General features: G+C 40.9%; 1 protein-coding gene across 5 annotated transcripts; it reads right to left on the bottom strand.

Moving 5' to 3' along the window:
- znf219 (zinc finger protein 219) lies at window positions 1–26491 on the bottom strand. Of its 5 annotated transcripts, none has more exons than XR_015494528.1 (6): window positions 26353–26427; window positions 8741–8831; window positions 6639–8664; window positions 6296–6439; window positions 2588–5460; window positions 1–1486 (listed from the first exon to the last, which is right to left on the bottom strand). XR_015494528.1 is itself a non-coding variant. In NM_001290417.2 (5 exons), exons 3-5 carry the CDS (start codon window positions 8659–8661, stop codon window positions 4340–4342), a joined length of 3288 nt encoding a protein of 1095 aa, NP_001277346.2. In that variant the 5' UTR covers window positions 8662–8664; window positions 8741–8831; window positions 26353–26491; the 3' UTR covers window positions 3027–4339. The 5 variants fall into 5 exon arrangements, 1 of the variants encoding a protein (NP_001277346.2); XR_015494529.1 differs by having other exon boundaries at window positions 1–1493; window positions 2757–5460; XR_015494530.1 differs by having other exon boundaries at window positions 1–1509; window positions 3063–5460.
- Window positions 26492–27588: the final 1097 nt, after the last annotated feature.

The raw sequence follows: 27588 nt of genomic DNA, 5'->3' as shown, positions 1-27588 counted from the left end.
TGTTTTTTGTGTATTTTATTTTATTGATTCTTCTCTACTGTTTTTTTTTTTTTCTCAATCCACAATTTCATATTAGTCACTACTATGTTAGATCAGCGTCTTCTGCCACCAACAGCAGTCGGCTATACTGAACAGATCAAACCCAAACCGTCTCTCCAGCTCTCCCCGTTCGCCAGATAATAGTGATCAATTCACACTCTTCTGGCGGTGGAACAGCAATGAGGAGGGGGGGAAAAAAGTGCACGTCAAACTGTTTGAGCAGCACGTCACTGTTTGGGAATACTTTATGCTTATTTCACAGTGTCAGTATATCTTCACAAAATATTAATAGATTTTTAAGACATCGATGCACACACACACACACACACACACATACACACATACAAAACAAACACACAAAACAAAACTATTGCCCTGATCCCTGTACACAGTTAGGCCATCCTAAAAGAGCCATGTATCATCACCACGAATGCAGATGTCTGGCTCCAAGGGGAGCGATGGAGAACAGGTGTCGAGGTTTGATCTCTCGTTAAAAACACAACATCTCTATTTCTATCTGTACAACATTCAAAAGACACATTTTGCTCATGTTTTTTTTTTTTCGTTTGTTTGTTTGCTTAGTTTTTCTTCCATAAAACAAAAAAGAACAATGATAATAATAATAATTATGAGCAGAAGAGCTTGATTTCATCTCATCGGCATCAACGTAACATCATAGAAATTAAAGTAACTTCTAAAAAACAAAAGGCCTCGGAGCTAGATAGCACGCAAGCTTTCATCGGTGCATACGCTAAACGGTGAGGAGATGCCACAGCACGTATGAATGAAAGAATGACGCTCGTTTGTTTTCCGACATGGACACACGACCACCCCCACATCTGACGTCTCAAGAAAACAGAGGATCAGATACGGAGAGCACAGTTTACCGAAGAATACAAAGTGAAACAGTAGGGGCTAAGTGCTTTTGGTGAGCGTACAAAATACTTGAGGAAGTGCTCAGGACAGAAGGCACAGTGGCTTGACTGTTATCTCGAAGGAAAAACCACATCGGGGGCTACCGAACGAACGCATACGATAATCGACACACAAAACAAGGACACGATAACGCACGTATTAAGGCCAGCCTCTGTCAATCAGGGGACAAAAGTAGCGCCCACTCGGCGTGCCGAACGATGAGATGGAGATGAGTGCTGGACGAGGAAAGTAGATCATCGTTCGTGTGATGTGCTAATTCCACATCAGAAATGCGACACAATTACATGAAATCAAATTTGGCAAGCAGATCAGTCAGACTGACGGTGCTGATGCTGGGACATGTCTTGGACACGGTCTCGGCGTCAGCTTATAAATACACTAGCAATCGCTGAAGTTTCAAGATCATCAGGCAAGTTTTAACATTGATTGTGTGTCTGAATGATTGATTTTTTTGATTGATTAATTGATTGATAAATATATAAACACATCATCTAAGGCAGGGATGTCCAAACTCTGTCCTGGAGGGCCAGTGTCCTGGAGAGTTTAGCTCCAGCCCTGATCAAATACATTTGAACCAGCTAATCAAGCTTGTACTAGATTAGGGATCACCAAACATGTTCCTGGAGGTCCGGTGTCCTGCAGATTTTAGCTCCGACCCTAATCAAACACACCTGAACAAGCCAATCAAGGTCTTAGTAAGTATACTTAAAACACCCAGGCAGGTGTGTTGAGGCAATCCTGCAGGGCACCGGACCTCCAGGGACGAGATTGGTGACTCCTGTACTAGATATACTAGAACAGGGGTGCCCGTACTCAGTCCTGGAGGACCTGATGTCCTGCATGTTTTAGTTCCAACCCCAATTTAATACACCTGAACCAACTAATCAAGCTCTTTCTAGGTATACTAGACTTTCAGCAATAAAGGTACCTGAGTTGTCACTGGGGTGGTACCTTTAAAAAGGTACAGATTTGTACCTAAAAGGTCCATATTGATACCTCAAGGACGCATATTGGTACTTAAAAAGTACAAAAGTGTTCCTCTTAAAATTTGTAGGTACTAATATATACTTCCGAGGTACCAATATGGATTCTTCAAGTACAAATGTGTACCTTTGAAAAGGTACCACCCAGGGCCGGAGCAACATGAACTGCCGCTCTAGGCAAAGGACGATCACGCCGCCCTCAACCCGAAAGTGAAAACGCAAATGACCGGTTAACAAATTGAAGACTGGTTAGCAAACTGAAGTGTATGGGGTGCCGGGTCGCGGACATAACTGAGGGCGCGGGTGTTGAAGGAGGTGCGGAAGCCGCCCTCTCTATTCTGCTGCCCTAGGCGCGGATATAACTGAGGTGGCGGGGGGCGAGGGAGGTGTCGCAGACACAACTGAGGGCGCGGGTGTTGAGGGAGGTGTCGCGGACGCCGCCCTCTCTATTCTGCCACCCTAGGCGGTCGCCTAGGTCGCCTCTATGGATGCACCGGCCCTGGTACTACCCCAGTGACAGCTTATATACCTTTATTTCTGAGAGCGTAGAAACCTCCAGGCAGGTGTGTTGAAGAAAGTTGGAGCTAAACCATGCAGGACACCGGCCCTCTAGGACAGAGTCTGGACACCTCTGTTCTAGAAACGTCCTGGCAGATGTGTTGAAACAAGTTGGAGATAAACTCTTTAGTACACCGGCCCTCCAGGACCAAGTTCGGACACCCTTATACAAGAAACTTCCAGGCAGGTGTGTTGAAGGAAGTTGGAACTAAACCATGCAGGACACCGGCCCTCCAGGACCGAGTTTGGACACCCTTGATCTAGAGGAATGTGAATTGTATCTGCAGCATTATGAAGAAATGGATTGGGAAGAAAGACCAAAAGTTTAGTGCGCATGTAAAGGCAAATCAAAAGTAGGGTTTAAGGGGGAAAAGAAATTTGCACAGTGCTCTAAAGACATTCTGAAGCAGTCTTCTTTCATAATTATTATAATACTTATTACTTTTCTCCATATCCGTTTCCATTAACACTTCTTAAAAGGAAAACAACGTTTTTTTTATTCCTCTTTTTGATCTCTTATCTTTACAAAAGCTACATATGTTCTACTGGGATGTCTGAATTTGTTAGTGTGTGTGTGTGTGTGTGTGTGTGTGTGTGTGTGTGTGTGTGTGTGTGTGTGTGTGTGTTTTCCTTTTTGATATAAAAGAAGTCTACTCACATTTAAAAAAGAAACGGCGAACTGAATGTTTTAGTAGTAGAGACCCACTGTCCACCAGATGGTAATATTACAGGGATATGATGGATATATTGCAGAGTCTAGATTGTGGTTTCAAACCCTGAAATTTGAACTCTTTTTCATAGGAACGGTGGTCTGGATTCCACCAGGGAAAACCCGGCGGCATCTGAAATGTAAACACTTCCATAGGGCCCCAATCAAACGGCCAGCTGTTCCCACATGTAGTGCTCTAGGTTCATTCACTGTTTCATTCACAGCAGATATATTCACACAAACTGCCACCATATTGTCACAGAACTCTACGCTCTAGCACAACTACGCATATATACTGTATATATTCACCGTTAACTATATTACTGTGTTGTTGAATCTGCTAAAAACCTTTTACATCGACAGGCACTGAGAGAAATAGCATATAGACGAGGCAGCAACTCTGTTTCATATAATATCTGAAGAAAACCCGTCGGAGAAGACTGGCAGTGTGGGTATCTGGTAATATAATCTGTACTCTGCCCGGTTCTGTTAAGAGGTGATTCGCGAGTACCATTGAGTTATCACAGCATTCAGTTCAGAGTCTGGCAGGTGCATGGTAAGAAGTGTGCTCACTCCTTTGGTTTACTGAAGACGTGCTGTCAGGTCAAGTTTACATGGAAGTAGGATGTCCGTTCGATATGCGCTTAGCGTCTCTCTCAGCATTAATACTGTATATCATAGTGATTAAGAACAGTGTCTCTTTTTTGCTTTTCCGGCTCCCCAGATTGACATTCCAGGTCCTGGTTGAGATGAGAGCAAGATTCACAGCGAGGAAATTGTACTTGAAATACAACTTGGCAATTGTGTTCACTGACGAGAAGACAGGAACTAGAGAACAGTGTTCAAAAAGGCCCCGAGACAGACAGGCTTAGACTAGCATACAATACTGGATATCGCTGTGTGATTGAGTTCCTGTGTGTGTGTGTGTGTGTGTAGAGGTAAACGATCGCTAACCAATGGGGTCTAGGAGGGTATGTGAAGGGATTGAACACTGATCTGCTAACTGATTACATGCTGTACAGTATGTTAGCATAGCGACTGGTCTGCCCTTGGTTCGAGGGATGCAACCTCCGCTCCCTCAACCTCCAACCTCATCCAGGGCTCTCTTTAGATGCTATTCCCCCAAGACACCTTCCTCCTCCTTAGGCAAGTCATCATCCGGGAGGTCTGATGAAACCGACTGAGCCCTTCTGCTCTGATTTTGGGGGACGTTCGCAAAGCTGCCATTCGCTTCTAGGTCATTCTCCTCCTCATCAATCTCCTCGTCTTCCTCATCCACATGTTCGCTCATTTGAGGTTTCTTTTTTCTGCTTCTGAAACTTCCCATAGCTCCAGACGCCAGCTCCAAGTTGTCCTCTGTTTCCCTGTTCTCCGGACTGACTCCATTCTCGGCTCTTGCCGAGACCCAATCTTCAGGAGATGCTACTCCATCCTCTACACCGAGGAACTTCCACAAAGCCAGGGGATCCCGATCTGGCCTGGCCAACTTTTGAGAATGATTGTTGGAACTGATAGGTGCACCCCTCTTGCGCCGAGACTTGCTGGTGTGATTAACTTGCAGGTGCATGGCCATCAGTTCAACAGAAGAGGTTCGGAAGGGACAGAACACGCATTGATTGAGGATGTCATTCCCCCCTTTAGAGCCACTTGAAGGTCCACTTCCAGACTGGCTCACTCCTCCTTCATCTTGTAAAGGGCGACGGGAAAGGTCCAGAGGTTCAAAGCCTCCTTCCTGGGATGTCATCTTGTCCTGAAAGCCATTCGCTGACACCATACGGCTCGTAATTTGAGGTTTTCGTCTAGATACTTTGGGCACTTTAGGAAGTGTTACCTCCCCAATCCAGCTTTGCTCTAAACCACTAGGTAACAGTGCACCCATCATGCCTGACAGACCCCGATACTGACTTTCAAGGTCTCCCTCTCGATGATGTGCAGATGCAGAAGAGCCCTCCTTCTTCTCTGACAGGCCTATAGTCCAAGACTGTGTGTGCCTTGAGGAAGGAGCCTCTCCAGGAACCCTCCCGAAAGAAGACTGCTGGGACATGGAAGGGAGACGGCGTTTTTTGGCACCTTCACGAGGAGACCCGGTCAGAGACGGTAGGCTAGGCGATGGAGAGTTTGGGGAGGTTGCCATAGCATTCCTTTGCTCACGATGATGACGTTGAAGGTGGTACTTGAGAGAGCCAGACTGGGTGCCAGCATAATCACAGTGGGGGCATTTGTATGGCCTCTCGCCTAAAACAAGGAATAAAACACTTTTGTTAATTAGGTAAAAAAAACGTACATTTTGTAGTTCAGCAACAGAAGTTTGGCTAAGAATAACACTGCTTAATAAAAGAGTAAGCCATGATTAGATACAAATGTATGTCTGTGATACAAGTGTACATGCAATTGCACACAGTAACAGATAGATGGCAGTGCTTGTCATCATATGTCAGATCAGGTACAGTCCCCAGTGCATTACTGTAAAATTAGGACATTCCATCTCTCATCAACCATAAGAACACTCCATTCCCTTTTTTTGGAGAAGACATTTTGTGGAAAACCTAATAGCCAGAAGATGGTTTCAATCAAACTAAATCAAGAAAAGTGATCACATAGGAGTTAAAAAAATCGAATGAATATGAATAACACATATGAATGACAAAATAATAACCACAAACACAATCATTACTAACCATTAAAATGGTTTACCCCAATAACGGTTAATAAAAGACATCCATGTAAAATCAAACAATACAAATGTTACATATTTTACACTAAACAAGGCATTTAATGCTTCCAGGTTAGAGCTTGGTGCCTATTTTGCTACAAATATCATCCACAAAACATACCAAATTAAAAAGTAATATTAATTATGATTATGTCGCTTTTGATTATTACTGTTACACAGTAAGGTCTGTAAATACTATATATAAATAATGTTAATTTCATATTGTTGTTTAATGTTTAAAGTTGTCTTTTTAAAGTAATTCTGACAGCTTCGTCCATGAAAACCAATTAAATACCGCCTGAGGTGTGCATGCCACTGGGCTGTGGATCAAAGATCTGGTATAAACGTAAGCCTCACCTGTGTGTACTCGAAGGTGCACTTTAAGGTGATGGGAAGACCGGAAGGCTTTTCCACAGTAGGGGCAATCTTTCATCCCTGTTCCACGAACACGCTCTCTTGGAGATGAAGAGGAAGGGGATGATCCCCTCAGACCGTTCTGACCTTGAAGTAAGATAATGCATAATGAAGAAAAGCAAAAGCACTGAAAAAAATAAACTGTTTCTGAAAACAATAGCGGTGAAATTGGTAAAAAATATATATATAAATATCGTGCATTGTGAGAGCTCATAGAAGATAGTAGCAAATAAGAAATACTGTCCTGATAATGTCATCTGTTTTTGATTATTAAGTTGATCCTTACCAGAAAGATGTGATATGACAGAATGGAAGCTCCCGGATGCCCCGACTCCTGATGGGAGCTGCTTTCCCTCCTGCCTGCTCTCATTTTCACCAGTTCTCTGTCCTGCTCCGCCTGTTGCCTGAGTTCCACTGACTCTGTTTATGATGTCCTCTTCCCTGGACATGCCCCCTCTGGCACTTTGACCTTTCTGTGTTTTCTGGACATGGACATGGGCATGAGCAACCACCTGCTGGAGGCTTCTGAACAGCTTGCCGCAATCTGGACACTCCCAAGGTGCACTGGATCCATCCAGTTCCTCTCTGGAACCCAGTCCACCGAGATAGGCCCTCATGTTCTTGGCTTCCCCAGCAACTGTTGCTCGTGATGAAGGATGCTGATGGAGTGAATGGGATCGCTGCTGCTGTTGTTGCTGTTGGTTGTGCTGCGCTGCCACCAGACTGCGGGCAACCAGCTGCCACATGGCTGCCTGGTCTGCTCCGTCTGCTGAGTCACCTCCCCGTCCTCCTCCGTTACCCATTTCTGCAACCTGTGCCACTGCCTGAAGGCGCTCCATGCAACTTCCGTTGCTGCTATCTTTAGGTAAGCCCAGATAGCCCAATATAGAGGATTTGCTTGAGCCCGCACTAGCATCTGACCTCTCTGTGCGACTTCCCGAACCACCACCACCTGCCATGCTGCGAGCCAGGAGCAAGTTAGAGTAAAGAGCCCCAAGCACTTGTGAGCTTGCAGGACCTTTGGATTGATCAGCTCCAGGTGGACCCAGATTTCCCAATCCAGCCTTGAGGCCCAGCTTGTTGAGATGCACCTTCATATGGTTTTTGAGGAACCATGGTTCCTTGAAGCCACGGCCACACACCTGGCACTTGTGATCCAATGAGTCCTTGTGCTTCCTCATGTGCCCTTTTAAAAACCAGGACTGTGTAAAACGCTGCCCGCATGTCTCGCATCGGAAAGCTGGAATTACAGACATTTGTGGGACGGGAGTTTCTGGTGGTGCTTTTATAGCGCCAGAGGGGAAAACTGCTTCAGCAGGAGGATCCTCAGGTGGGTGGCTCTCCTGCAGATGGGCAGCCAGTCTTTCCTCCTGACTGGCAGAGAAGGGACACATGGTACATTTATAAGGGTTGTGGAGAATCCGAACATGACGAGCCAACTCTGAAGCGGTACGGAACTTTCCCTTGCAAGCGTGACACCGAAAGGCAGGAGCAGCAGGGGAGGGGGTGTTGTCTTCCAACTGCGCATGGCCAAGTGGAGAGAAGGAGGTTGAGATTGGTGCTTCCTCAGTTAAAGGTGGAGTCAGGGCTGTGGTTCCTTCAAAGAGGAACTGAGGGCTGCTAGCAGTTTGAAGAGGTTCCTCTGGGACCATGTCTTCATTCATACTCTTCTGAAATGACCCAGATAATGGATTCTGGATCATGCTGTTGCTCTCATGGTTTTGCTGGAGTTTGGAGTGTGTGGTTCGGTAGGGAGCTGAAGCCCGTCGCTCTCTGTCCAAACTGTGCGCTCGAGCGTGAAGAGAAAGAATACTTTGAAAGCGGAATCTCTTTCCACACACATGACAAGGGAACCTTAGGCCAGGCCCAGAGCTAGTTCCTCCGGTCACAGCTATGCTCTCATTGTTGAAAAGCTGAAGATCCAGCTCATCATTGCAGGTGGTACTTTGACCAGAAGAGATCGCCTTCTCAAGAGCTCCAAAACTAGGGAAAGGTGCCAGTGGTGTGGCTGGAGGGCTGCTCTCTGATGAGGGACTGCCAAGTTCCAGTTCTCCCGGAAACAGTGCCACCGCTGGGGTGGGTGATGGGGGTGTCGACAATTCCTCATCCTCCTCCTCCTCATCTTGGAGGCTGGCTTCAGGAAGGGGGCAGGGTGAGACTGGGGCATAGAGTTCAGTTTGAGGGCTGGAAGGGGTAGATTGAGGACTCTGGGGAAGGAATTGGGGACTGTGGTCCAGGGATGGCATGGAGGGAGGAGACAGTGGGGGCTCACAGGAAAGAGCCAGCATACATTCTGGTGGGGAATCCATACTCTAAGAGAGAAAGGACAGAACTATTAGACTGCTAGCTAGCTAGATAAATAGACAGAAAGATGGACGGATCTCTCACCGCTGATGTGTCTATGCCATGCTTCACTTCCTTGAATTAAAGAGGGTGTGTTCTTATGATGGCAATCTGCCTGACCACCTCCAACAGTCCCCTGTCAAGCACACAACAGAATCAAATATTAGTGTACACATGCTTGTTCCTGTGTACGGGTCTAAGGGCAGAGCAGGACATGGACTGTCCCAAACAGGATGGGCGCGAGATGTTTGGACTTCCCCACACACCCTTCCTGCACAGTGTACAGTAGCCGCTTAAATCAGCACAAAAATATATACGCACATACCTTGAAATACAGACAGAGATGCAAGCCCTACACTCCCTAGGCTACTCGTACAGGCACACAATGCACCGACAGAAGTGAACAACCACATAAAGAAGCACATGCATAAGTCTGAGGCGGACAGGCCCAGACACAGCTTAGAAAAAAAACAGCCACCTGCCTCTTTCATAAATAAGAGAAAATGAATTTCATTGATGATTACAGCAAGGCAGTCTGCTAAACATCTGTGAGGGCGTCTGTATGCCTGGATATGTGTCACTATGCTCGCTCGTGTGGGTGAGGTTGCTTTTTTTCAGGATTTACCTCAGTGAACAGACTGAACTGTACGTCTGTGTCTGAGTTAGGATTTATGCACACAATCAAGTGTCTGTGCGTGCGTGTTAGCATGCGGGTGTGTGTTAGCATGTGTATCTGTGACACAAGACTTGGATGAAATGGTGGCTAACAGAGCCAGTTGACATTTTAGCTCAGCCGTGACTCACACGGATATCACACTATATCAATCACGCTGCCCCCCCCTCTGCTCGTCTTTTCTTTCTTTCTTTCTTTCTTTCTATCTTTCTTTCTTTCCTTCTTTCTTTCTTTCTTTCTCCCACCATTATTGTTCTTCGTTTCCTTCCATCTTTTCACGTCCATGGATTGTGATTCCACCCCCTGCAATTTTTTTCTCTCCTCTTTTCACCCTCATTCCCTCCTCCCTCTGTTCTTCACTGATTTTCTTTCATTCTATCATTCCCTCTCTCTCTCTCTCTTGCTCTCTGCAGCGATGCCAATTGGCACGGTGCCAGGGAATGCTGATATCAGCTGGTAGATTGGGGCCTGCCAACATGGCGAAGAGAAAAGAAAGAGAGAGGAGAGACAGACAGGCGAGAAAGAAAAGAATGGGGGGGGGTGTTAGAGAGGGGGGGAAAACAAATGAAAAACACAAATACGCTCTGAATAAGCATATTTGATGAGTAAATCTGTCGAGAGAGGGGACAGAGTGTTCTGCTTCGCATTGGAGGATCTGTTTGGTCTGCTGGCATTATTATCATATGAATATCGTCATGGCAATGCACTGTTCCGCCTTGACAGACACGTTCGTGTCTGACCAACCCTTTCACGCCAATAAAGCTTCTCCAAATTTGGATAGATGGAGAGAGTGATAAGGTGCTAGACGGGGGGGGGAGGGGAAAGATGAAGGCAGGAGAGCGATAAAGCAGCATGCGCAAATAATGCATTCACACACACACACACACGCATACACACACTCAATATGGCACCTAGTCACTAGATGATTCATGCATGCTAAACACCTTTGTCTGAATGGCCACATGCTACACTCCCAGTACGAGCGCACACAAATGCACGTGGACACACATTCTGTTTTCGGGAAATGCACATATTCTGACGTACAGAAGGCGTATGGTGTAATGGAATGAACACTAGACAAACAACAACAGCACAGAGAAGACAAAGGGGATGGATTGAACGAAGTGCATGTGATTATTTGATCAACATGAACACTGGAAGTCACCGATAAACATGAAATGGCAAGACTTCCACTGAAATCAGCTGATTCTTCCGTCATCTAAGTATCGCTGATTGGTTTTATTAAACATTTGCTAGTGAAGGGCCGACCTTTTATCATATCCAACAGATTATGCTACCAACATTGTATTTGAATGGTTCTGAGGTTGGGGTTAGGGTGATTTCACAGTGTTATATCACACTACTCCACATTAAAATTGACACTGGTAGCTAAATCTTCAATTGACTGGTACAGTGCGATACGGTACGGGTTGGTACAGGTCACCTTTATCAGGCTTGCGTTACCACTGCCTAAATGGCACCCTTTTGGTAGCGTAGTGCAGGGGTGGACTGGCCATAGGGAGCACCAGGACATTTTCTGGTGGCCTGACGGTCTATCTGCACCCCCCACCCCTTCATAAACATCGCATTCACCCTTATATTAAATAAATACACAAATATGAACACATACAAACCCTAGAAAGAATCCTTTGCTCCTCGCGTTTGTCTGTTTCTGAAAGGATCGGATGTCAGAAGCACTATCATCAGCTCAAGATGTTCGTTATTTCAAATACAGAAGCGCGGCGAGCGAGAAAGCGAAACCGCTCACACTTTTAGCAGATTCTGTTCATCATGGCAGTTCATCAAGACAACGACAAGGTTTGTTCGAGCTCGGGTCAGCCATGGATTGTTATTATATGCATGTAGTATTACGGTGTAATGTCTCAGCAGTGTATTTAAAATGGTATTTCTTTGTTTTCATTTTTCTGCTTTTGTATGCACGAGTGACGCTTCTCTGTAAAACAATAGCCTTCAGCTGCGCGTCTAGCTCTGCCTTTTGGTAACCTTTTGCCGTGCAAGCAGGGCCGAATCAACCAATGGGCATTCTGGGCCCTTAGGGCCTCTGCGGGGAGGGAGGGGGGCGATTTTGGAGTGTCTATTTAGGCTAAGTGCAAATAGCGCATCTCATTGGAATAAGCTATTTGAGTGACTACCGCTCATTACTGTTTGATTGACAGAGACAACATAACTAAAAAGCGCGATTGACAGCAGCGTGAGCGGGGCATTTTGACACGATCGATCATCAACCGGTTCGAATGCAGCGTCTGATGAACGAGTTCTTCTTATTTTCTCCACTACTTATCAGACTGAAAATCTGTTTATTTTTAATAGAAAGGGAATATTTTTGTTTCAAAATGTAAATAGTGAGAATGTGATATAAAGTCTCAAGTGGCTCGAGGGTATTTAATAAAGTTTAGCCTATTTCATAGACGTATTAACAGCATCTAAATAGTTATTTCAAATATTCTATAAACAATTATTTTCCAACTGGTGTTAAATCTTAGCAACATTCACATGATTTACAACGAATACTAAAATAAATAAAAATAAAAAAAATAAAAAAATAAATATATATATATATATATATATATATATATATATATATATATATATATATTAGTACTGTTTCAGTGAACTTAAACTTGAACGCATAATTAATTTTCACTAATTTTATTAGTAATTTTTTTTTAATCAAAGTGTCTCAAATGCTTAAAAAATGAGTGAAATCTGTGAGGACTATATATACATGTACTATATGTCATTTATTTTTAAAATGTGGGCAACACAATATAGATTTATTTCATTAAAAAATTTTATTATTATTTTTTTTAAATTCAACTATAGGGGAGCGACCGGGTAGGGGGTAGTGATGGGAAGTTTTTTACTGACTCGTAGATGAACGAATCTTTATTTGAGTCATTTCGTTCATTTGGTTCAATTCGCTAAAATATTATTAAAATGTTACGAATTGCTTCCAAACACATCTACAACTAGCCCAAAAGGTTGATCACATGACAAACAGGTCACAAATAGAATACTATAAGGAGAACATAATGATTCAGTGTTGACCTGCTCTTTTGTCTATGAAGGTTTTGTTGTCTCTTTGCTCAGTTCACCTCTTCATGTCTTCAAATGTCAGGGGTTCGTTCACGTTACACTGACAGTCACATATAATCTTAACCAATGCACACAGTCTGAGCTGATCTTCTAGTTCTTAAGTCATTCGTTCATCACATGACAGAATGACGCAAACTCGAGGACTCGAGAGATGAACGGATCAAATCTCTTTCCGGCTCTAAACGCATATGATTGGCCTGTGAGGAACGAATGACTTAAACCCGATAGAGGACTCGAGAGATGAACGGATACATTTTTTTCCGGCTCTAAACGCATATGATTGGCTTCTGCCTTTCCGCGATGAACGACTCAAAAGACTTGAAATGAACGATACCATCTGCACAAATGTGCGCACGCGCGGATGAACGAATCACTCCCTGAGAGGACTCATAGTTCCAGAGTCATATTGAAGATTCGTTCAAAATGAATCGTTCATGAACGACCCATCACTAGTTGGGGCCCAACATGACAATGTGCCCAGGGGCCTCTGAATTCTTCATCCGGGCCTGCATGCTGGTTACCCTTTGCAAAGGGTGCCCAAAAAGTGGAACGGTTCTGTACCTTCTGACAGTGGAAACGACCATAAAAGCAACCGAACCATACTGAACCACTCAGAGGAGACGGGCCTCCGGGACAATCTGACAAGGTGGGACAAATGGTCAGAACATCGGTATTAAAAGTAACTGTCACGCTTAAAATGCGGTTGCATTTCCACGAACAACAACATGTTCATCCCTTTCATAAAAGCTGAACAAGCACTTGAGTCCTCTTTGATTTGTTTCTGACTGCGGTGGGTTTTCTGTAGCCTTGAGCACCTGAAATAACGTCTCCTGCCTCCGGACACTCCGGCCTCCGACAGTGTAGCCATGTAATGCATCTGAAGGCTAAACAGGGATCATTCATACGCACTGAAAGACTCTAGACTCGTAGCCTTGAGAATGTAACATGAATGGCTTTATCGCTGCCGGTTCTTTGATATGTGGAGCGAGCGACATCTTTAAAACTGAGACTGCTCAGTATGTGATGCCTGTGTGTGTGTGTGTGTGTGTGTGTGTGTGTGTGCAAGCTCCGAGGCTTGAACTGCTCTTTACTTTTCTAGCATCTCTGAGTGGGATTTCTAAGGTCAGTGTGTGTACGATTCTGGATTGTTGCAGTCACACAACAAATCCCTACAGACAAAATTCATTTCCTGTTTCTAACCTCGGCCCGAACTTCATCTCGGTCAGCACCCCGGCCCCCACACACTGCTGCTTTTCTTCCTGTGACTTTGGCATGCGCAAACTTCTACTTTTTCATGATGAGCGAGCTTCGTTAAGTCATCCTCAACCTTCACCTGTTCTAGACAATATATGCTGCGTAATCTCCGAGAGACTTGCGGAGAGCTTGTGGGTTCAGGTTCAAAGATGCTGAAGAGAAGGATAAGAAAGTTCAAAACATCCCAATCCTGCCCGCTATCCCTTATAAAAGAGCATGAAACAAAGATATCAGCCTTGAAATGACTCTCAAGTGCATCTGTGGGGGGGGTGAATCAACTAATCACTCCTTACAGTCAAATCTTTACAAAACCCTGCAGTTCAAGTTCACCTTCAAGTGCAGGTTTACAATACCAAGTGCTCGAGCTGGAGTCTTTGAAATAGTTTTATGTGAGATTAAAGTTATTAACCCTGCTATGAACATAACATCCATCTCATATGATCCGATAAGAAGCGGCCATTGAATGCGGGTGGTCCCAAAAACATCCCTCATCAAAAAGTACTGTAGTCACTTACAGTAAACACTGTAATGCTTATGAATTATGCTACAGTTTGATCTGTTGTGGTGATTTTATTGTCGCTATGGCAACATGACATCTATAATAATCGATCTGTTGTGGGAATTCTACAGTTGCTATGGTAACACAGCAGCTATAGTAATTGATCTGTTGTGGTGATTCTATTGTCGCTATGGTAACACAACAGCTATAGTAATTGATCTGTTGTGGTGATTCTATTGTCGCTATGGTAACACAGCAGCTATAGTAATTGATCTGTTGTGGTGATTCTATTGTCGCTATGGTAACACAGCAGCTATAGTAACTGATCTGTTGTGGTGATTCTATTGTCGCTATGGTAACACAGCAGCTATAGTAATTGATCTGTTGTGGTGATTCTATTGTCGCTATGGTAACACAGCAGCTATAGTAATTGATCTGTTGTGGTGATTCTATTGTCGCTATGGTAACACAACAGCTATAGTAATTGATCTGTTGTGGTGATTCTATTGTCGCTATGGTAACACAGCAGCTATAGTAACTGATCTGTTGTGGTGATTCTATTGTCGCTATGGTAACACAGCAGCTATAGTAATTGATCTGTTGTGGTGATTCTATTGTCGCTATGGTAACACAGCAGCTATAGTAATTGATCTGTTGTGGTGATTCTATTGTCGCTATGGTAACACAATATCTATACTGTAATAAAAATGAAAAAATAACACAAGATGTGTTACAGTTTACCAGTTCACTATAGTTATTACTACATAATGCTGGAAGATTTACTGACAGTGTTGTAAATACTGTAATATATACACAGTGTAATACACAATGCTATAGTTTGGTTCATAAACTCTATAGTATTTACTGTGAATTACTATAGTATTGTTTCATGTGGGATGCAAAGGTTGCTGGATATGCACATGATATTGTGTTGTAGAGTATTGTAAACCGTGCACCTGGACAACAGCAGTAATTAAACATGAAGACTACATTTACACTACTCTAGGATCTATGTTGTGATATGTATGCCAGTCAGAGCAGTGTAAAGCAACACAACACACAGCTCCTGAACTACACCGTTGTAGTTATGGTTGTCAGGTACTCACTCAAGCAAAATGCCACTGTCATGGAAAAAATGGGCAAAATGCATTCAAAATAATGTAGTGGTAAACTGTTACCCTTTAGATACAGATCACCCAAAACTGACAATTCTGTCATTATTTACGCAGACTTAACTTCTTCTGTTAAACACAATATATATTTTGATGGAGTTTTTTCTGGCATGGATGTCAAAGTTTACTGGTTTTCAGCCTTCTTTTGGTTTTCAACAGAATAAAGAAACTCAAAACAGTACGAAACAACTTGAGAAAGTGCAAATAGTGAGTGCATTTTCATTTTTGGGTGATCTGTCCTCTTAAAAAGCATCATAACCACAGCGTTGACATTTGATCCATAGGTTATCATTAAAACAGCGGTGTCAGTGACGTCAATTCAAAGGCGCACTTTGCAGTTTTCACCACTAGAGGGCTCGTATTCACAACAAACAAAGGCATATTTTCATGACTGTGCTATTGTGATGTTAATTTTCAGCTTAGTCCCTTTATTAATCGGGGGTCGCCACAGTGGAATGAACTGCCAACTTATCCAGCACGTTTTACGTAGCGGATGCCCTTCCAGCTGCAACCCAGTACTAGGAAACACCCATACACACTCCTGCACACGCATACACTACGGCCAATCTAGTTCATCAATTCCACTATAGTGCATGTGTTTGGACTGTGGGGAAACTGGAGCACCCGGAGGAAACCCACACAGAAATGCCAACTGACCCAGCCAGGGCTCAAACCAGCGACCTTCTTGCTGTGAAGCGGATGTGATACCTACTGCGCCACCGTGCCGCCCTTATTGTGATATTGTTACTGCTTTTAGAAATTGTTGGTTGGGTTTAGGGAAGCAGGTGGGCAGGTCAGTTGGTAAAACTGGTTGGGTTTAGGGAAGGGGGAGGGTGGGTCAGTCGATTGGCCGGTCGCCCAGTCAATCATTCAGTCAGTCAGACAGACGGTCGTTGTACAGCAGTCTCCAGAGGGTTTACATGAGAACAGCGCTGGCATGAACGCCACTCTCGAGAGACATTTGAGATACGAAAAGCACACAGCAGCTTCTCGCGGATTCTTAAAAACTGCAAAAATACACACCTCCCGGGACGTATTTCGCGGTCTCCAGAAATGTTCACGGGACTACGTTTTCAGAATGAGCCTGGGTTGTTTTGACTTGAGTTCAAATCCCGTTCATGACAGGTCAATTATAATTATGTCTTTACATTAATTTTGGTTATATACTGTTCTCCTACACAAATATTAAAATCAATAATGTTCACAACGACACTGACACCAAGAAATAAGAATATTTATTTGGTGTGGGCATGATTTGTTGCTGTGAAAAAGTGACGAATCTGCCAATCTGCAAACGTCCCATCAATATACTGGGGTGTTAGGACTAGAGGTGTGAACCTATACTGGTCTCACGGTTCGGTTACGATTATCATGCCATCCATTTGGTTCAATTCGATATCTCGGTGCATCACAGTGCATTGACGATGCTTTCCATACACAGTGTTATATTTTGGGGGGAGGCTATAACAAGCTGTCTGTATAAACACACACACAGCACCACACTGTCTCTCATTCACACACATACACAAACATAGACACACACACACACACACACACACACCAACACACACACACACACACACACACACCAACACACACACACACACACACACACACACACACACACACACACACCAACACACACACACACACACACACACACACACACACACACCAACACACACACACACACACACACACACACACACTTAAGCCCTTGCAATATGCGTTTAGCTGGGAGAGCTCGCCCTGAGCAGAGCAAAAAAAAAAAAAAAAAAGAACAAACTGTAACAGGAGCCAATTCAATCATATGCTAATGTCAAACAGCAGTCATAATATTATTTATCAATATGTGGACCTTTCGAGATTCTAAATGCAAATAAGGAAATTAAAAATGTAAATAAGTGAATGGGTAGGGCAATTGCTATCGTTTGCATCCCTCAAAATGGTTTATAAATAAATAAGCTGTATAAAAGTATAAATAAAAACATAAATAAAATTGCCTAAGAAAATACACGTGCGACTATTCAGATCATTAAACCGTTTTGCATAAATGCATGAATAATTTCATAAATAAATGCATAAAAATTTCACAAAGGCAAGCAATGCAATGAATATTGATTTGAACGTTTAGAAATTAAACTAAAGAGACAGCTGTTGTTTCACTTTATTGGTGCGTCCTAATATGAAATTTAATTTGCAAAATTTGGAGAATTTGATGTTTCCCCATTCAAGGAAGCACATTTCCGACGGTCCCTTACTGAGAGCTCCGCACTCGGCTAAACGCATATTGCAAGGGCTTAAAAGGGGCAGTGTTCGTAATGTCGAGCAAAACAAAAAGAAGAAGAAAAGACAGCTGTGAAACATAACCAGCTTCGTCTTTTTGTAGGAAAAACACTTCAGATCTGTTTAGGGTCAGAGGTTTTTGAGTTATTGCTGTCTACAACTGAATGTGTCCAGAATATCGAAAACAAAACTAACTTAACCGCGCTGGTTTCTGGCGCCCCCCTGGATATACAGTGCCCTTAGCATTTCCCTATACTGCCTATGCCATGAGTGTCGTAAATACCCGCGCTAACCTCCCTCGCGACAGAGCGCATAGGAGATAAATGACGTCAGTACATAATAACCGCTTATGATAATTACTGAACCGATACCGAATTGTCCGCGTCTGCATCGCCGTGCACCAAAAAAAAAACTATTTATTTCGACACCTCTAGTTAGGACCCACACAGACTGCAAGTTAAGCGCCCCCTGCTGGTCTCAATAACACATTTCTTATGTAATATTTCAAAATGAGCAAACTGATGATCTTAAAGAGGAGTAATGTTCAGCCAGCATGGGTTTGCTTCTGTTTCAGCATGAACTGAACATCGGATCTCCACCAGTGAATTAAGCTCCAGGGTTTTCTCAGTGTGCAACAAGTGCACTGAAAGTCCAGAGAAGATCTCAAACACAGCTCATTTACAGTCCAGCACCACTAAATATGAACTCAGCGTATTGATGCTTAATCTGTTTACAGTGTGGTATGTAGACTATGCTCCATCACGCCACTTAAAGAGACAGCTCACTCAAAACCCAAACTTCTGTCATCATTTACTCGTCTTCAAGTGTTTCATTCTTCAGTTAAACACAAAAGACGACACAGGTGACCATGATATACAATCATACACCATATTAAAGTCTAAAATATTGATTTTGTCTACTATAGATATGAATGGTTAGTGGTTTCCAATAGAGTTCAACAGAATAAAGAAACTTGTTTTGGACTAAATGTGAGTCACTTTTGGAGTGAGCTGTCGCTTTAAATGATGCTTCATGTGGTGGTGGACTGCACATAAACAAGCATTGTTCAATAAATTCAATTAAACATCCACATTTGACTATAATGAGCAGATTTTAATGAATGCATGTTCACTCTTTTATAAAGCATGTTCATAGTTTGCTCAGCTGCTTCCTTTAAAAAACCCATATAGAAATCTGATATATGACAATAATATTTGCATATATGCACATTACATGTGACCCTGGATCAGGAGTCACCAATCTAAGTCCTGGAGGGCCGGTGTCCTGCAGATTTTATCCCCAACCCTAATCAAACACACCTGAAGAAGCTAATCAAGCTCTCACAAGGTGTACTTGAAACACCCAGGCAGGTGTGTTGAGGCAAGTTGGAGCTAAACTCTGCAGAGCACCGGCCCTCCAGGAACAGGATTGGTGATCATTGCTCTGGATCATAAAACATAGGTGTCAATTTGATCACATCACCTAAAAATCTGAATAAATAAGCTTTCATTGATGTATACTTTGGCTAAGATACAACTATAGAGGAAATCTGAGCGTTAAAAACCCTCAATACTAAAAAAACCTCCTTCATAGTGGCTAAATAAAGTGCAAAGCAATGTGCATTACTAATCAATCATTGAGCTGTGATGTATTCACAGTATTAGATTTACTAAAAATATCTATGAACATGATCTTTACTTAACATTCTAATGATTTTTGGCATGCAAGAATATCGATAATGTTTACCCATACGATGTATTTTTAGCTGTCGCTGAAAGTGTATCTGTGAAACACAAGATGGCCTTTGTGGTTGAAGTCAAATATGACATACAAGCTTATGTTTGGGTATCACTGATGTAAAATATATGTCATATATGCAATATATATATATATTTATATATATATTTATATATATACATACACACACACATACACACATATATATATATATATATATAATGCAAAAATGGCTTGCTATCAGAATTACAAACATGCACACGTGTTGGAATATATGAGCTGTATATACAGTGTTGGGCATAAATATGCACACCCCTTTTTGAAAATGAATATCTCTGTCCATTACTCAGTGAATATAGACAATATTTGTTGGTGCATATAAACTAAATAGCTTTAATAAACAGGTATATCCAGCTAAACAAGGAGTTTGGTCACTAAACACCTTTAGAAATAGAGAGATTATGCAAAACAACAAGTAAAATGGACTTTTTTCTTGCTTATTAAAATGTTATTTTAATGTGAGCGTAGCAATTTTAGGACTTTGATCTTTTTTAGTTCATTAATTTATCTTTAGTGCTAATTCATCTAATGTATATGCATGCATATATCATTTCTAAAGCTTCCTATAGATGTCGGAGAGAGATCTGAACTCGTTCATGCTGAGCACTATAGAAGTTCATATATTTCAAGATGTCTTTTAAACATGCTGTTGCTTCCACAGAACTGTATTAATAAGCATATCAAGTCTCAAATCTTCAAATGTATATGCATACAAGTTTATATATCTACAACTTTTCAAGCCCCTTGTTGCTTCCACAGAACTGTCAGAGCCCACACCATACTATACTCTGTCATACTGAGTCTATTTCATTGGTTCAGGTTATATCACATATAATATATATTTTCAGATATCCATAGCTTATATACATACATATATATATATATATATATATATATATATATATATATATATATATATATATATATATAGTTGAATTCATAATTATTAGCCCCCTTTGAATCTTGTCTTTTTTAAATATTTCCCAAATGATGTTGAACAGATTCAGGAAATGTTCACAGTGTGCCTGATAATATTTTTTCTTCTGGAGAAAGTCTTATTTGTTTTATTTCGGCTTGAATAAAAGCAGTTATGAATTTTTTAAACACCATTTTAAGGTCAATATTATTAGCCCCTTTAAGCTATATTTTTTCTCGATTGTCTCCAGAACAAACCACTGTTATACAATGACTTGCCTAATTACCCTAACCTGCCTAGTTACCCTAAATAACCTAGTGAAGCCTTTAAATGTCACTTTAATAATAATAGTCTAATATTATTTACTGTCATCATGGCAAAGAGAAAATAAATCAGTTATTAGAGATGAGTTATTAACACTATTATGATTAGAAATGTGCTGAAGAAATCTGCTCTCCTTTAAACAGAAATTAGGGAAAAATAAACAGGGGCTAATAATTCTGACTTCAACTGTATGTATATATATATATATATATATATATATATATATATATATATATATATATATATATATATATAAAATTGCCTTTATGCATACTAAGCATATTAAGTGTCTGATTCTACATGTTAAAATACATATACATACACTCCAACTTTTAAAACCCGTTGTTGCTTCCACAGGACTGTCATGGCCATATTCTGTCATACTGAGTCTACTATAATCTATATGTTTCACCATATTACTGATATAACATATAAGTTCATATATTTCCAGATTTCCACGTAAGAAACTTCTAAACATGTTATTGGGCTGTCTGCATGGGCTGTCTGCATGCATACTCAGTACATTAGTCTCTCATTCTACATGTTCAAATACATGTGCATATCATATTAGTTCATATATCTCCAACTGTTAAACCCGTCATTGCTTGCACAGAACTGTCATAGCATATTTGGACTCTCATTCTATATGTTCAAATATATTATTCATGATGTGTAATATTAGTTCATATACAGTTGAAGTCAGAATTATTCACCCCCTTTTGATTTTTTTTCTTTTTTAAATATTTCCCAAATGATGTTTAACAGAGCAAGGAAATGTTCACAGTATGTCTGATAATATTTTTTCTTCTGAAACAAGTCTTATTTGTTTTATTTCGGCTAGAAAAAAAGCAGTTTTAAATTTTTTAAACACCATTTTTGGGACAATATTATTAGCCCCTTTAAGCTAATTTTAATTTGGTAGTCTACAGAACAAAACCATTATTATACAATAACTTGCCTAATTACCCAAACCTGCCTAGTTAACCTAATTAACCTAGTGAAGCCTTTAAATGTCACTTTAAGCTGTATAGAAGTGTATAGAAGAATACCAAGTAAAATATTATTTACTGTCAACATGACAAAGATAAAATAAATCAGTTATTAGAGATGAGTTTTTAAAACTATCATACTTAGAGATGTGCTGAAACAATCTTCCCTCCATTAAACAGAAATTGGGGGAAAAAATAAACAGGGGCGCTAATAATTCTGACTTCAACTGTGTTTCCAGATTTCCATATGGGACACTTTTAACCCTGCAGTTGCTTCCACAGAGCTGTCTGTATGCATACCGAGTCTATTTTGACTCATTCACATATATACAGGGCCGCCTGGTGAAAGGGCTGCTTCTTTTTACTTCGCCTCATTTCGTATTTATTTTTGAGGTTTGAACGCTGCATTTTAAGCTCTTTTCTGTTTAGATAGCTTGCCGGATGGTCATCATACGCACACTTTTTGATGCACCAAAACATTTCCTTAAGTTATGCATGTTATATATGCAACCCTTAGGAACTACCATGGGAAAGCATTGGATTCTGTATCACTGCTATGCAGATGATACACAGCTTTATATACCTATTCACAGGGGCGGGCTGGGACAAAAATCCGCCCTGATTACCACACCAATCATTACCACACCGACACAGACATGCACATTCACTACTTATGCTGGTGTACAGATGGTGAAATAACACAAGCACTACCATATGTACTAGACATTTAAACAGTTAACGTATGTGACTGACAACCCGTTTATCACAGCAGAATGAATCGCCAACTTATCCAGCATAGGTTTTATGCAGCGTATGCTCTCTCAGCTGCAACCCATAACTGGGAAACACCCATACACACTCTTTCACACTCATACACAACAGCCAGTTTAGTTGATCAATCCCCCTATAGTGCATGTGTTTGGACTGAAACCGGAGCACCAGAGGAAACCCACACCAACACCAGGAGAACATGCAAACTCCACACAGAAACGCCAACTGAGCCAACCAGCGACCTTCTTACTGTTAGGCGACATCGCTACGCATTGCGCTAACATGTTGCTCCCTTTTTGAGAATATTTCAGTAAACTGTGTGCATTTGGAGTTTAAAGGTGTTGTTTTGCTCGTCAGCGTCGCCTTTTTACAGTCCATCTCTGACGATTAGCTTGTGTTACACTTACTGTTTGCTTGACATTCTTGCCAGATTTTGATAACATCAGTGCAAACTCTGATTGGGTCGGCCCATCTCGAAACCAGCCGCTGATTGGGCCAAACGCTTAACATTTATTATTATCATTATTACTATTATCATCATCACCATAATGTTCACATCGCGCAAGAGATGAAAGCTGCCTGCATGAAAAACAATGCATATATTAAAAATACAACTCCCGGCCCACATTTGTAAAATGGTCCAGCCCGTCTGGCATTTGCCACATGACCAATCCGCACACAAAAACGATAGCTAAAGAGATTAGAAGATTGTCTTCTCGAAATCAAACTCTGGCTCAGCGATAATGCTGTTGAATGAAGATAAACCCGAGTCAGACTTTATGGTCCTCCACAGCATTCTAGCAAACCTCCTACTGATCTCACCATATGAGTTACACTGAAAATAAACAGGGGGGCTAATAATTCTGTAGAAGTCTTCTTTCACTACTGCATTGCTTTTAAACAGAGCAAACATTTTACAGGGAACTTTTTTCCAAATCCTGGACCTTATTTCTGTAATAAAAATGAGCAATAAAATGGTGTGAAGCACCAGAAGCAGAACATAATACATTTATTTGAATATTTTTTGGTTATTGTTGATTTCCAGGAATTTTTAAATGTTTTTTTTTCCAAAGAGGCGTAAAAAATTCTGAAGAGTTAATTATTTTCGTTTTATTATTATTATTATTATTATTGTTTTAATTATCATTTTTTTTATTGAAATGGCCAAATTGTGAATTTTTTTTTTTTTTTTTTGTCTATTAAATGACAGTAGGCTACAGTTTTTGTTTTTTTTACTTTAAAACTTTAACAGATTGTTTTTTTCCCCTAATGATATATGATGTAATAAATTTGTATTGTTAAAATTAGTCCTGTTTAAATTTTTCTTATCGCATATTTTTAGGAAATATTTTTAGTACTTGAAAAAGTGTGGTTATGATGACATCTGACCAGCTAATCCAGCAAAGAAATGTCACCAAAATGCAGTATTTAAATCTCACAGTTAAACAGAGACTGAGGCGTATAACTGGAGGAAAAAAAACCCTTTCACCAGCCTGGCCAGTATATATATATATATATATATATATATATATATATATATATATATATATATATATATATATATATATATATATATATATATATATATATATATATATATATATATTTCGGCAAGAATAAAAGCAGTTATTCATTTTTTAAACACCATTTTTGGGACAATATTATTAGCCCCTTTAAGCTATTTTTTTTTTCGATAATCTACAGAACAAACCATCATCATACAATGACTTGCCTAATTACCCTAACCTGCCTAATTAACCTAATTAACCTAGTGAAGCCTTTAAATGTCACTTTAAGCTGTATAGAAGTGTCTTGAAGAATATCTAGTCTAATATTATTTACTGTCATCATGACAAAGATAAAATAAATCGGTTATTAGAAATAAGTTTTTAAAACTATTATGCTTAAAAATGTGCTGAAACAATCTAACCTCCATTACACAGAAATTGGTGAAGAAAAAAATAAACAGGGGCGATAATAATTCAGGGGGGCTAATAATTCTGACTTCAACTGTATATATATATATATATATAGTTAAATAGAAACTGAGGCGTATAACTGGTGGAAAAAAACACCCCTTTTTTCACCAGGATATATATATATATATATAGCTATAACAGGCTATACGTTCATATATTTCCAGATTTCCACAAGGGAAAACTTTTAAACCTGTTGTTTCTTGCACAGATCTCTCCACATACACACTGAGCACTGAGTCTATTCAGTGTCTTCTTCAACAGGACAGCTTGAGGAACTCCTACAAGTCTGCATTCGAGCCAGTCATTTAACAGTATTTAAAAGTGTCTGCAAAATCCGAAGCAGAGGAGCAGACTGTAAAAGTTGTTTACAGGGCCTGTGTGTGTGTGTGTGTGTGTGTGTCAGTTCAGGAGGGCTGGTCTCATTCCGTCACCCCGCACAGATTATTATTATTATTACAGCAACAACAGCCTTTATCCGCCGGAGCCCACATCTGAGCCGTGCAGCGGTACATAACGCCGAAGCGCGCCGCCTTCGCGATGCATTTCGCGGTGGCTGAAGTTTAAGAGTGTTTGAGGATGACCCGTCCGTCCGCGGAGAGGAATTTCCTCGCGTGATGTGCGTCAGTAACGCGCAACCATTTTCAGTCGCCTTCCTTCTCTCTCGCGGCCATCTCAATTAAAAAGCCACATTAATGAAATAAATAAATGCTCACAAACAAATGCGCGCGCGACACCTCCTCCGAATCGCGCACGAGCATTGAAACCGCGACTAATTCCTGACAGAGGCGCGCAAACGCAGCTTTTTAGCACGGGATGTTGCGCGCTCCATTTTCTTGCCGATTTTCTTTCAACAAAAGATAAAGGGAGGGGAAAAGGACAAGCGATCAGGGTGCAGCTGAAAAGTGCCATCATGGGGCTCCGACTCGATTGTGCCAATCCCAGCACATACACGAATTAATTACTAAATAAAAGCACCGGCGGGGGAAACTTCAGGGTTTTAGGATGTTATTAACATTAGCATCTGCTGCAGGTTCGTGCGCGGTGGAGTTTAAGCAGAGATGAGGAGCGCGCATCTGCGAGGTGACGTTAGGACATGCAGAGCTCCAGCACAATCACCGAGTAAACACTAAAGCTCTCCATCAAAGCTGCACGCTGATCATTCATGTAAAACACACACTCCCTGCGCTGCGAGTTCAGTCTGGGCAATGCATCGCATTTTATTCGACACTATAAACTGAGCTTCCCATAAAGTGTAAAACTTCTGCAGATGAGAAATGAGCACTTGCCTTTTTTTTACCAACTTCAAAAAGTTCAACATTTACAAGCATCCAGTCTCCACTTCAGTGCACTTCCCCACTCGTGAGGCTGTGGAAATATTCAAGGGCCCTAAAAATGAAAGTTGCGTTTTCATGCTTGAGTCTCGCATCTCTTTCAGGACACACACACACACACATAGACACACACTCGCGCGCGCGCTCACGCACACACACACACACACCGGCAACATACACGGCACGAGACAAAAGTGAGGAAGTGTGTATGTGCCAGAACACGTATGATGTGCATAACGCACACACACACACGGATCATCAATATGTGTGAATACGCGTGTGTGGCAAACGCGAGGTGCAAACGCGACGGATATTCCCTATCAATGGCTTTCCATTCCCCGGATCAGCTCCCCCCCAAAAAAAGTCGTCGTCGGATATTTGTTGTTTGTGAAAAACGCCAACAATCGCTCTCAACGCGTCCGAAACTGCGCCCGCGCGCGCGCACACACCGTCAGTAAATCAGCGAAAACGGTCAAAAAGAGCAGATTAGGGCAATTATTCGCGAGGAATCGGATATTTTATGATGAAAGTAAGGCTGAATGTACTTACGGGAGAGGCGGCGAGGAGATTAATGACAACACACGTCATGATTACGTTTCACTTGAATTAAATACATTACGAGTTAGGGAAAAAAATGGAAATCGGGGGTAGTTGTATACAAGCATACGCCGATGCCCCCCTCCCTTCTGCCCTCTCTATCTTCTCCTCCTCCTCCCTCTTTCCTCACACGTCTCTCTCTCTCTCTCTCTCTTCTCAAAGATCCATTTATTGTGCAGTCGTGAGTGAGTGAGTGAGTGAGTGAATGAGCGAGAGGCGGAGGCTGTAGGTTGCAAATGTAATTATAATCTCGCAGGCTCCATTTTAAAGCGATCTATAGATTTGCGGGATAGTCTCTCTCCCGCTGACTCGAGCACAAGTTTCGCGCATTCGCTCCCGAACTGCTTTGAAAGTGTGCGGATGGGCAGTGTTCCTGCTTAACTTCGGGAGTGAGTGTGTGGTTGTGTTTGTGAGCTTCTCTTGTGGTTTGGAGAAACTCGCGCTCCACGTGGATCTGCGCAGGTGCGCCTCGCCATCCGCTCACACACTTCTGCGGTCTCTGATTTAGGCCTCAGTAAAGCTCTCTGTGCACTATTCAGCAGAGGGGTTTCTTAAGAAATAAAGATCCGATGCACTGACAGCCTTCCGCTGTGGAAATACTGAATAACAATATGATTTCGTATTTATATTTGCATTTGTTTATTCATTAATCAAAATGAACATCAATAATAATAATAATAATAATAATAATAATAATAACAACAACAACAATAATAATAATAATAACAACAACAACAACAACAACAATAATAATAACAACAACAACAACAACAACAACAACAACAATAATAATAATAATAACAACAACATCAATAATAATAATAACAACACCAATAATAATAATGATAACATCAATAATAATAATAATAATAATAATAATAATAATAAAAACAACAACATTAATAATAATAATAACATCAATAATAATAATAATAACATCAATAATAATAATAATAATAATAATAATAACATCAATAATAATAATAATAATATTAATAATAATAATAAAAACAATAATAATTATAACATCAATAATAATAATAATAATAACAACATCAATAATAATAATAATAATAATAAGAATAATAATGATAACATCAATAATAATAATAACAATAATAATGATAACATCAATAATAATAATAATAATAATAATAATAATAATAATAATAATAATAATAATGATAA

Source organism: Danio rerio, chromosome 7 (assembly GCF_052040795.2).
Source record: "Danio rerio strain M-AB ecotype USA chromosome 7, GRCz13ab, whole genome shotgun sequence".
Classification (NCBI taxonomy): Eukaryota; Metazoa; Chordata; class Actinopteri; order Cypriniformes; family Danionidae; genus Danio; species Danio rerio.
This window is presented reverse-complemented; position numbering and strand designations above follow the sequence as displayed.

Bases quoted from the DNA above. Each gene is read 5' to 3' on its own strand.
- znf219 (NM_001290417.2), bottom strand. From the start codon at position 8,661: ATGGATTCCCCACCAGAATGTATGCTGGCTCTTTCCTGTGAGCCCCCA. The intron at 6,440-6,638 runs GTAAGGATCAAC...TCTTACTTCAAG, and splicing joins TGTCATATCACATCTTTCTG to GTCAGAACGGTCTGAGGGGA. The intron at 5,461-6,295 runs GTGAGGCTTACG...TCCTTGTTTTAG, and splicing joins GCACCTTCGAGTACACACAG to GCGAGAGGCCATACAAATGC.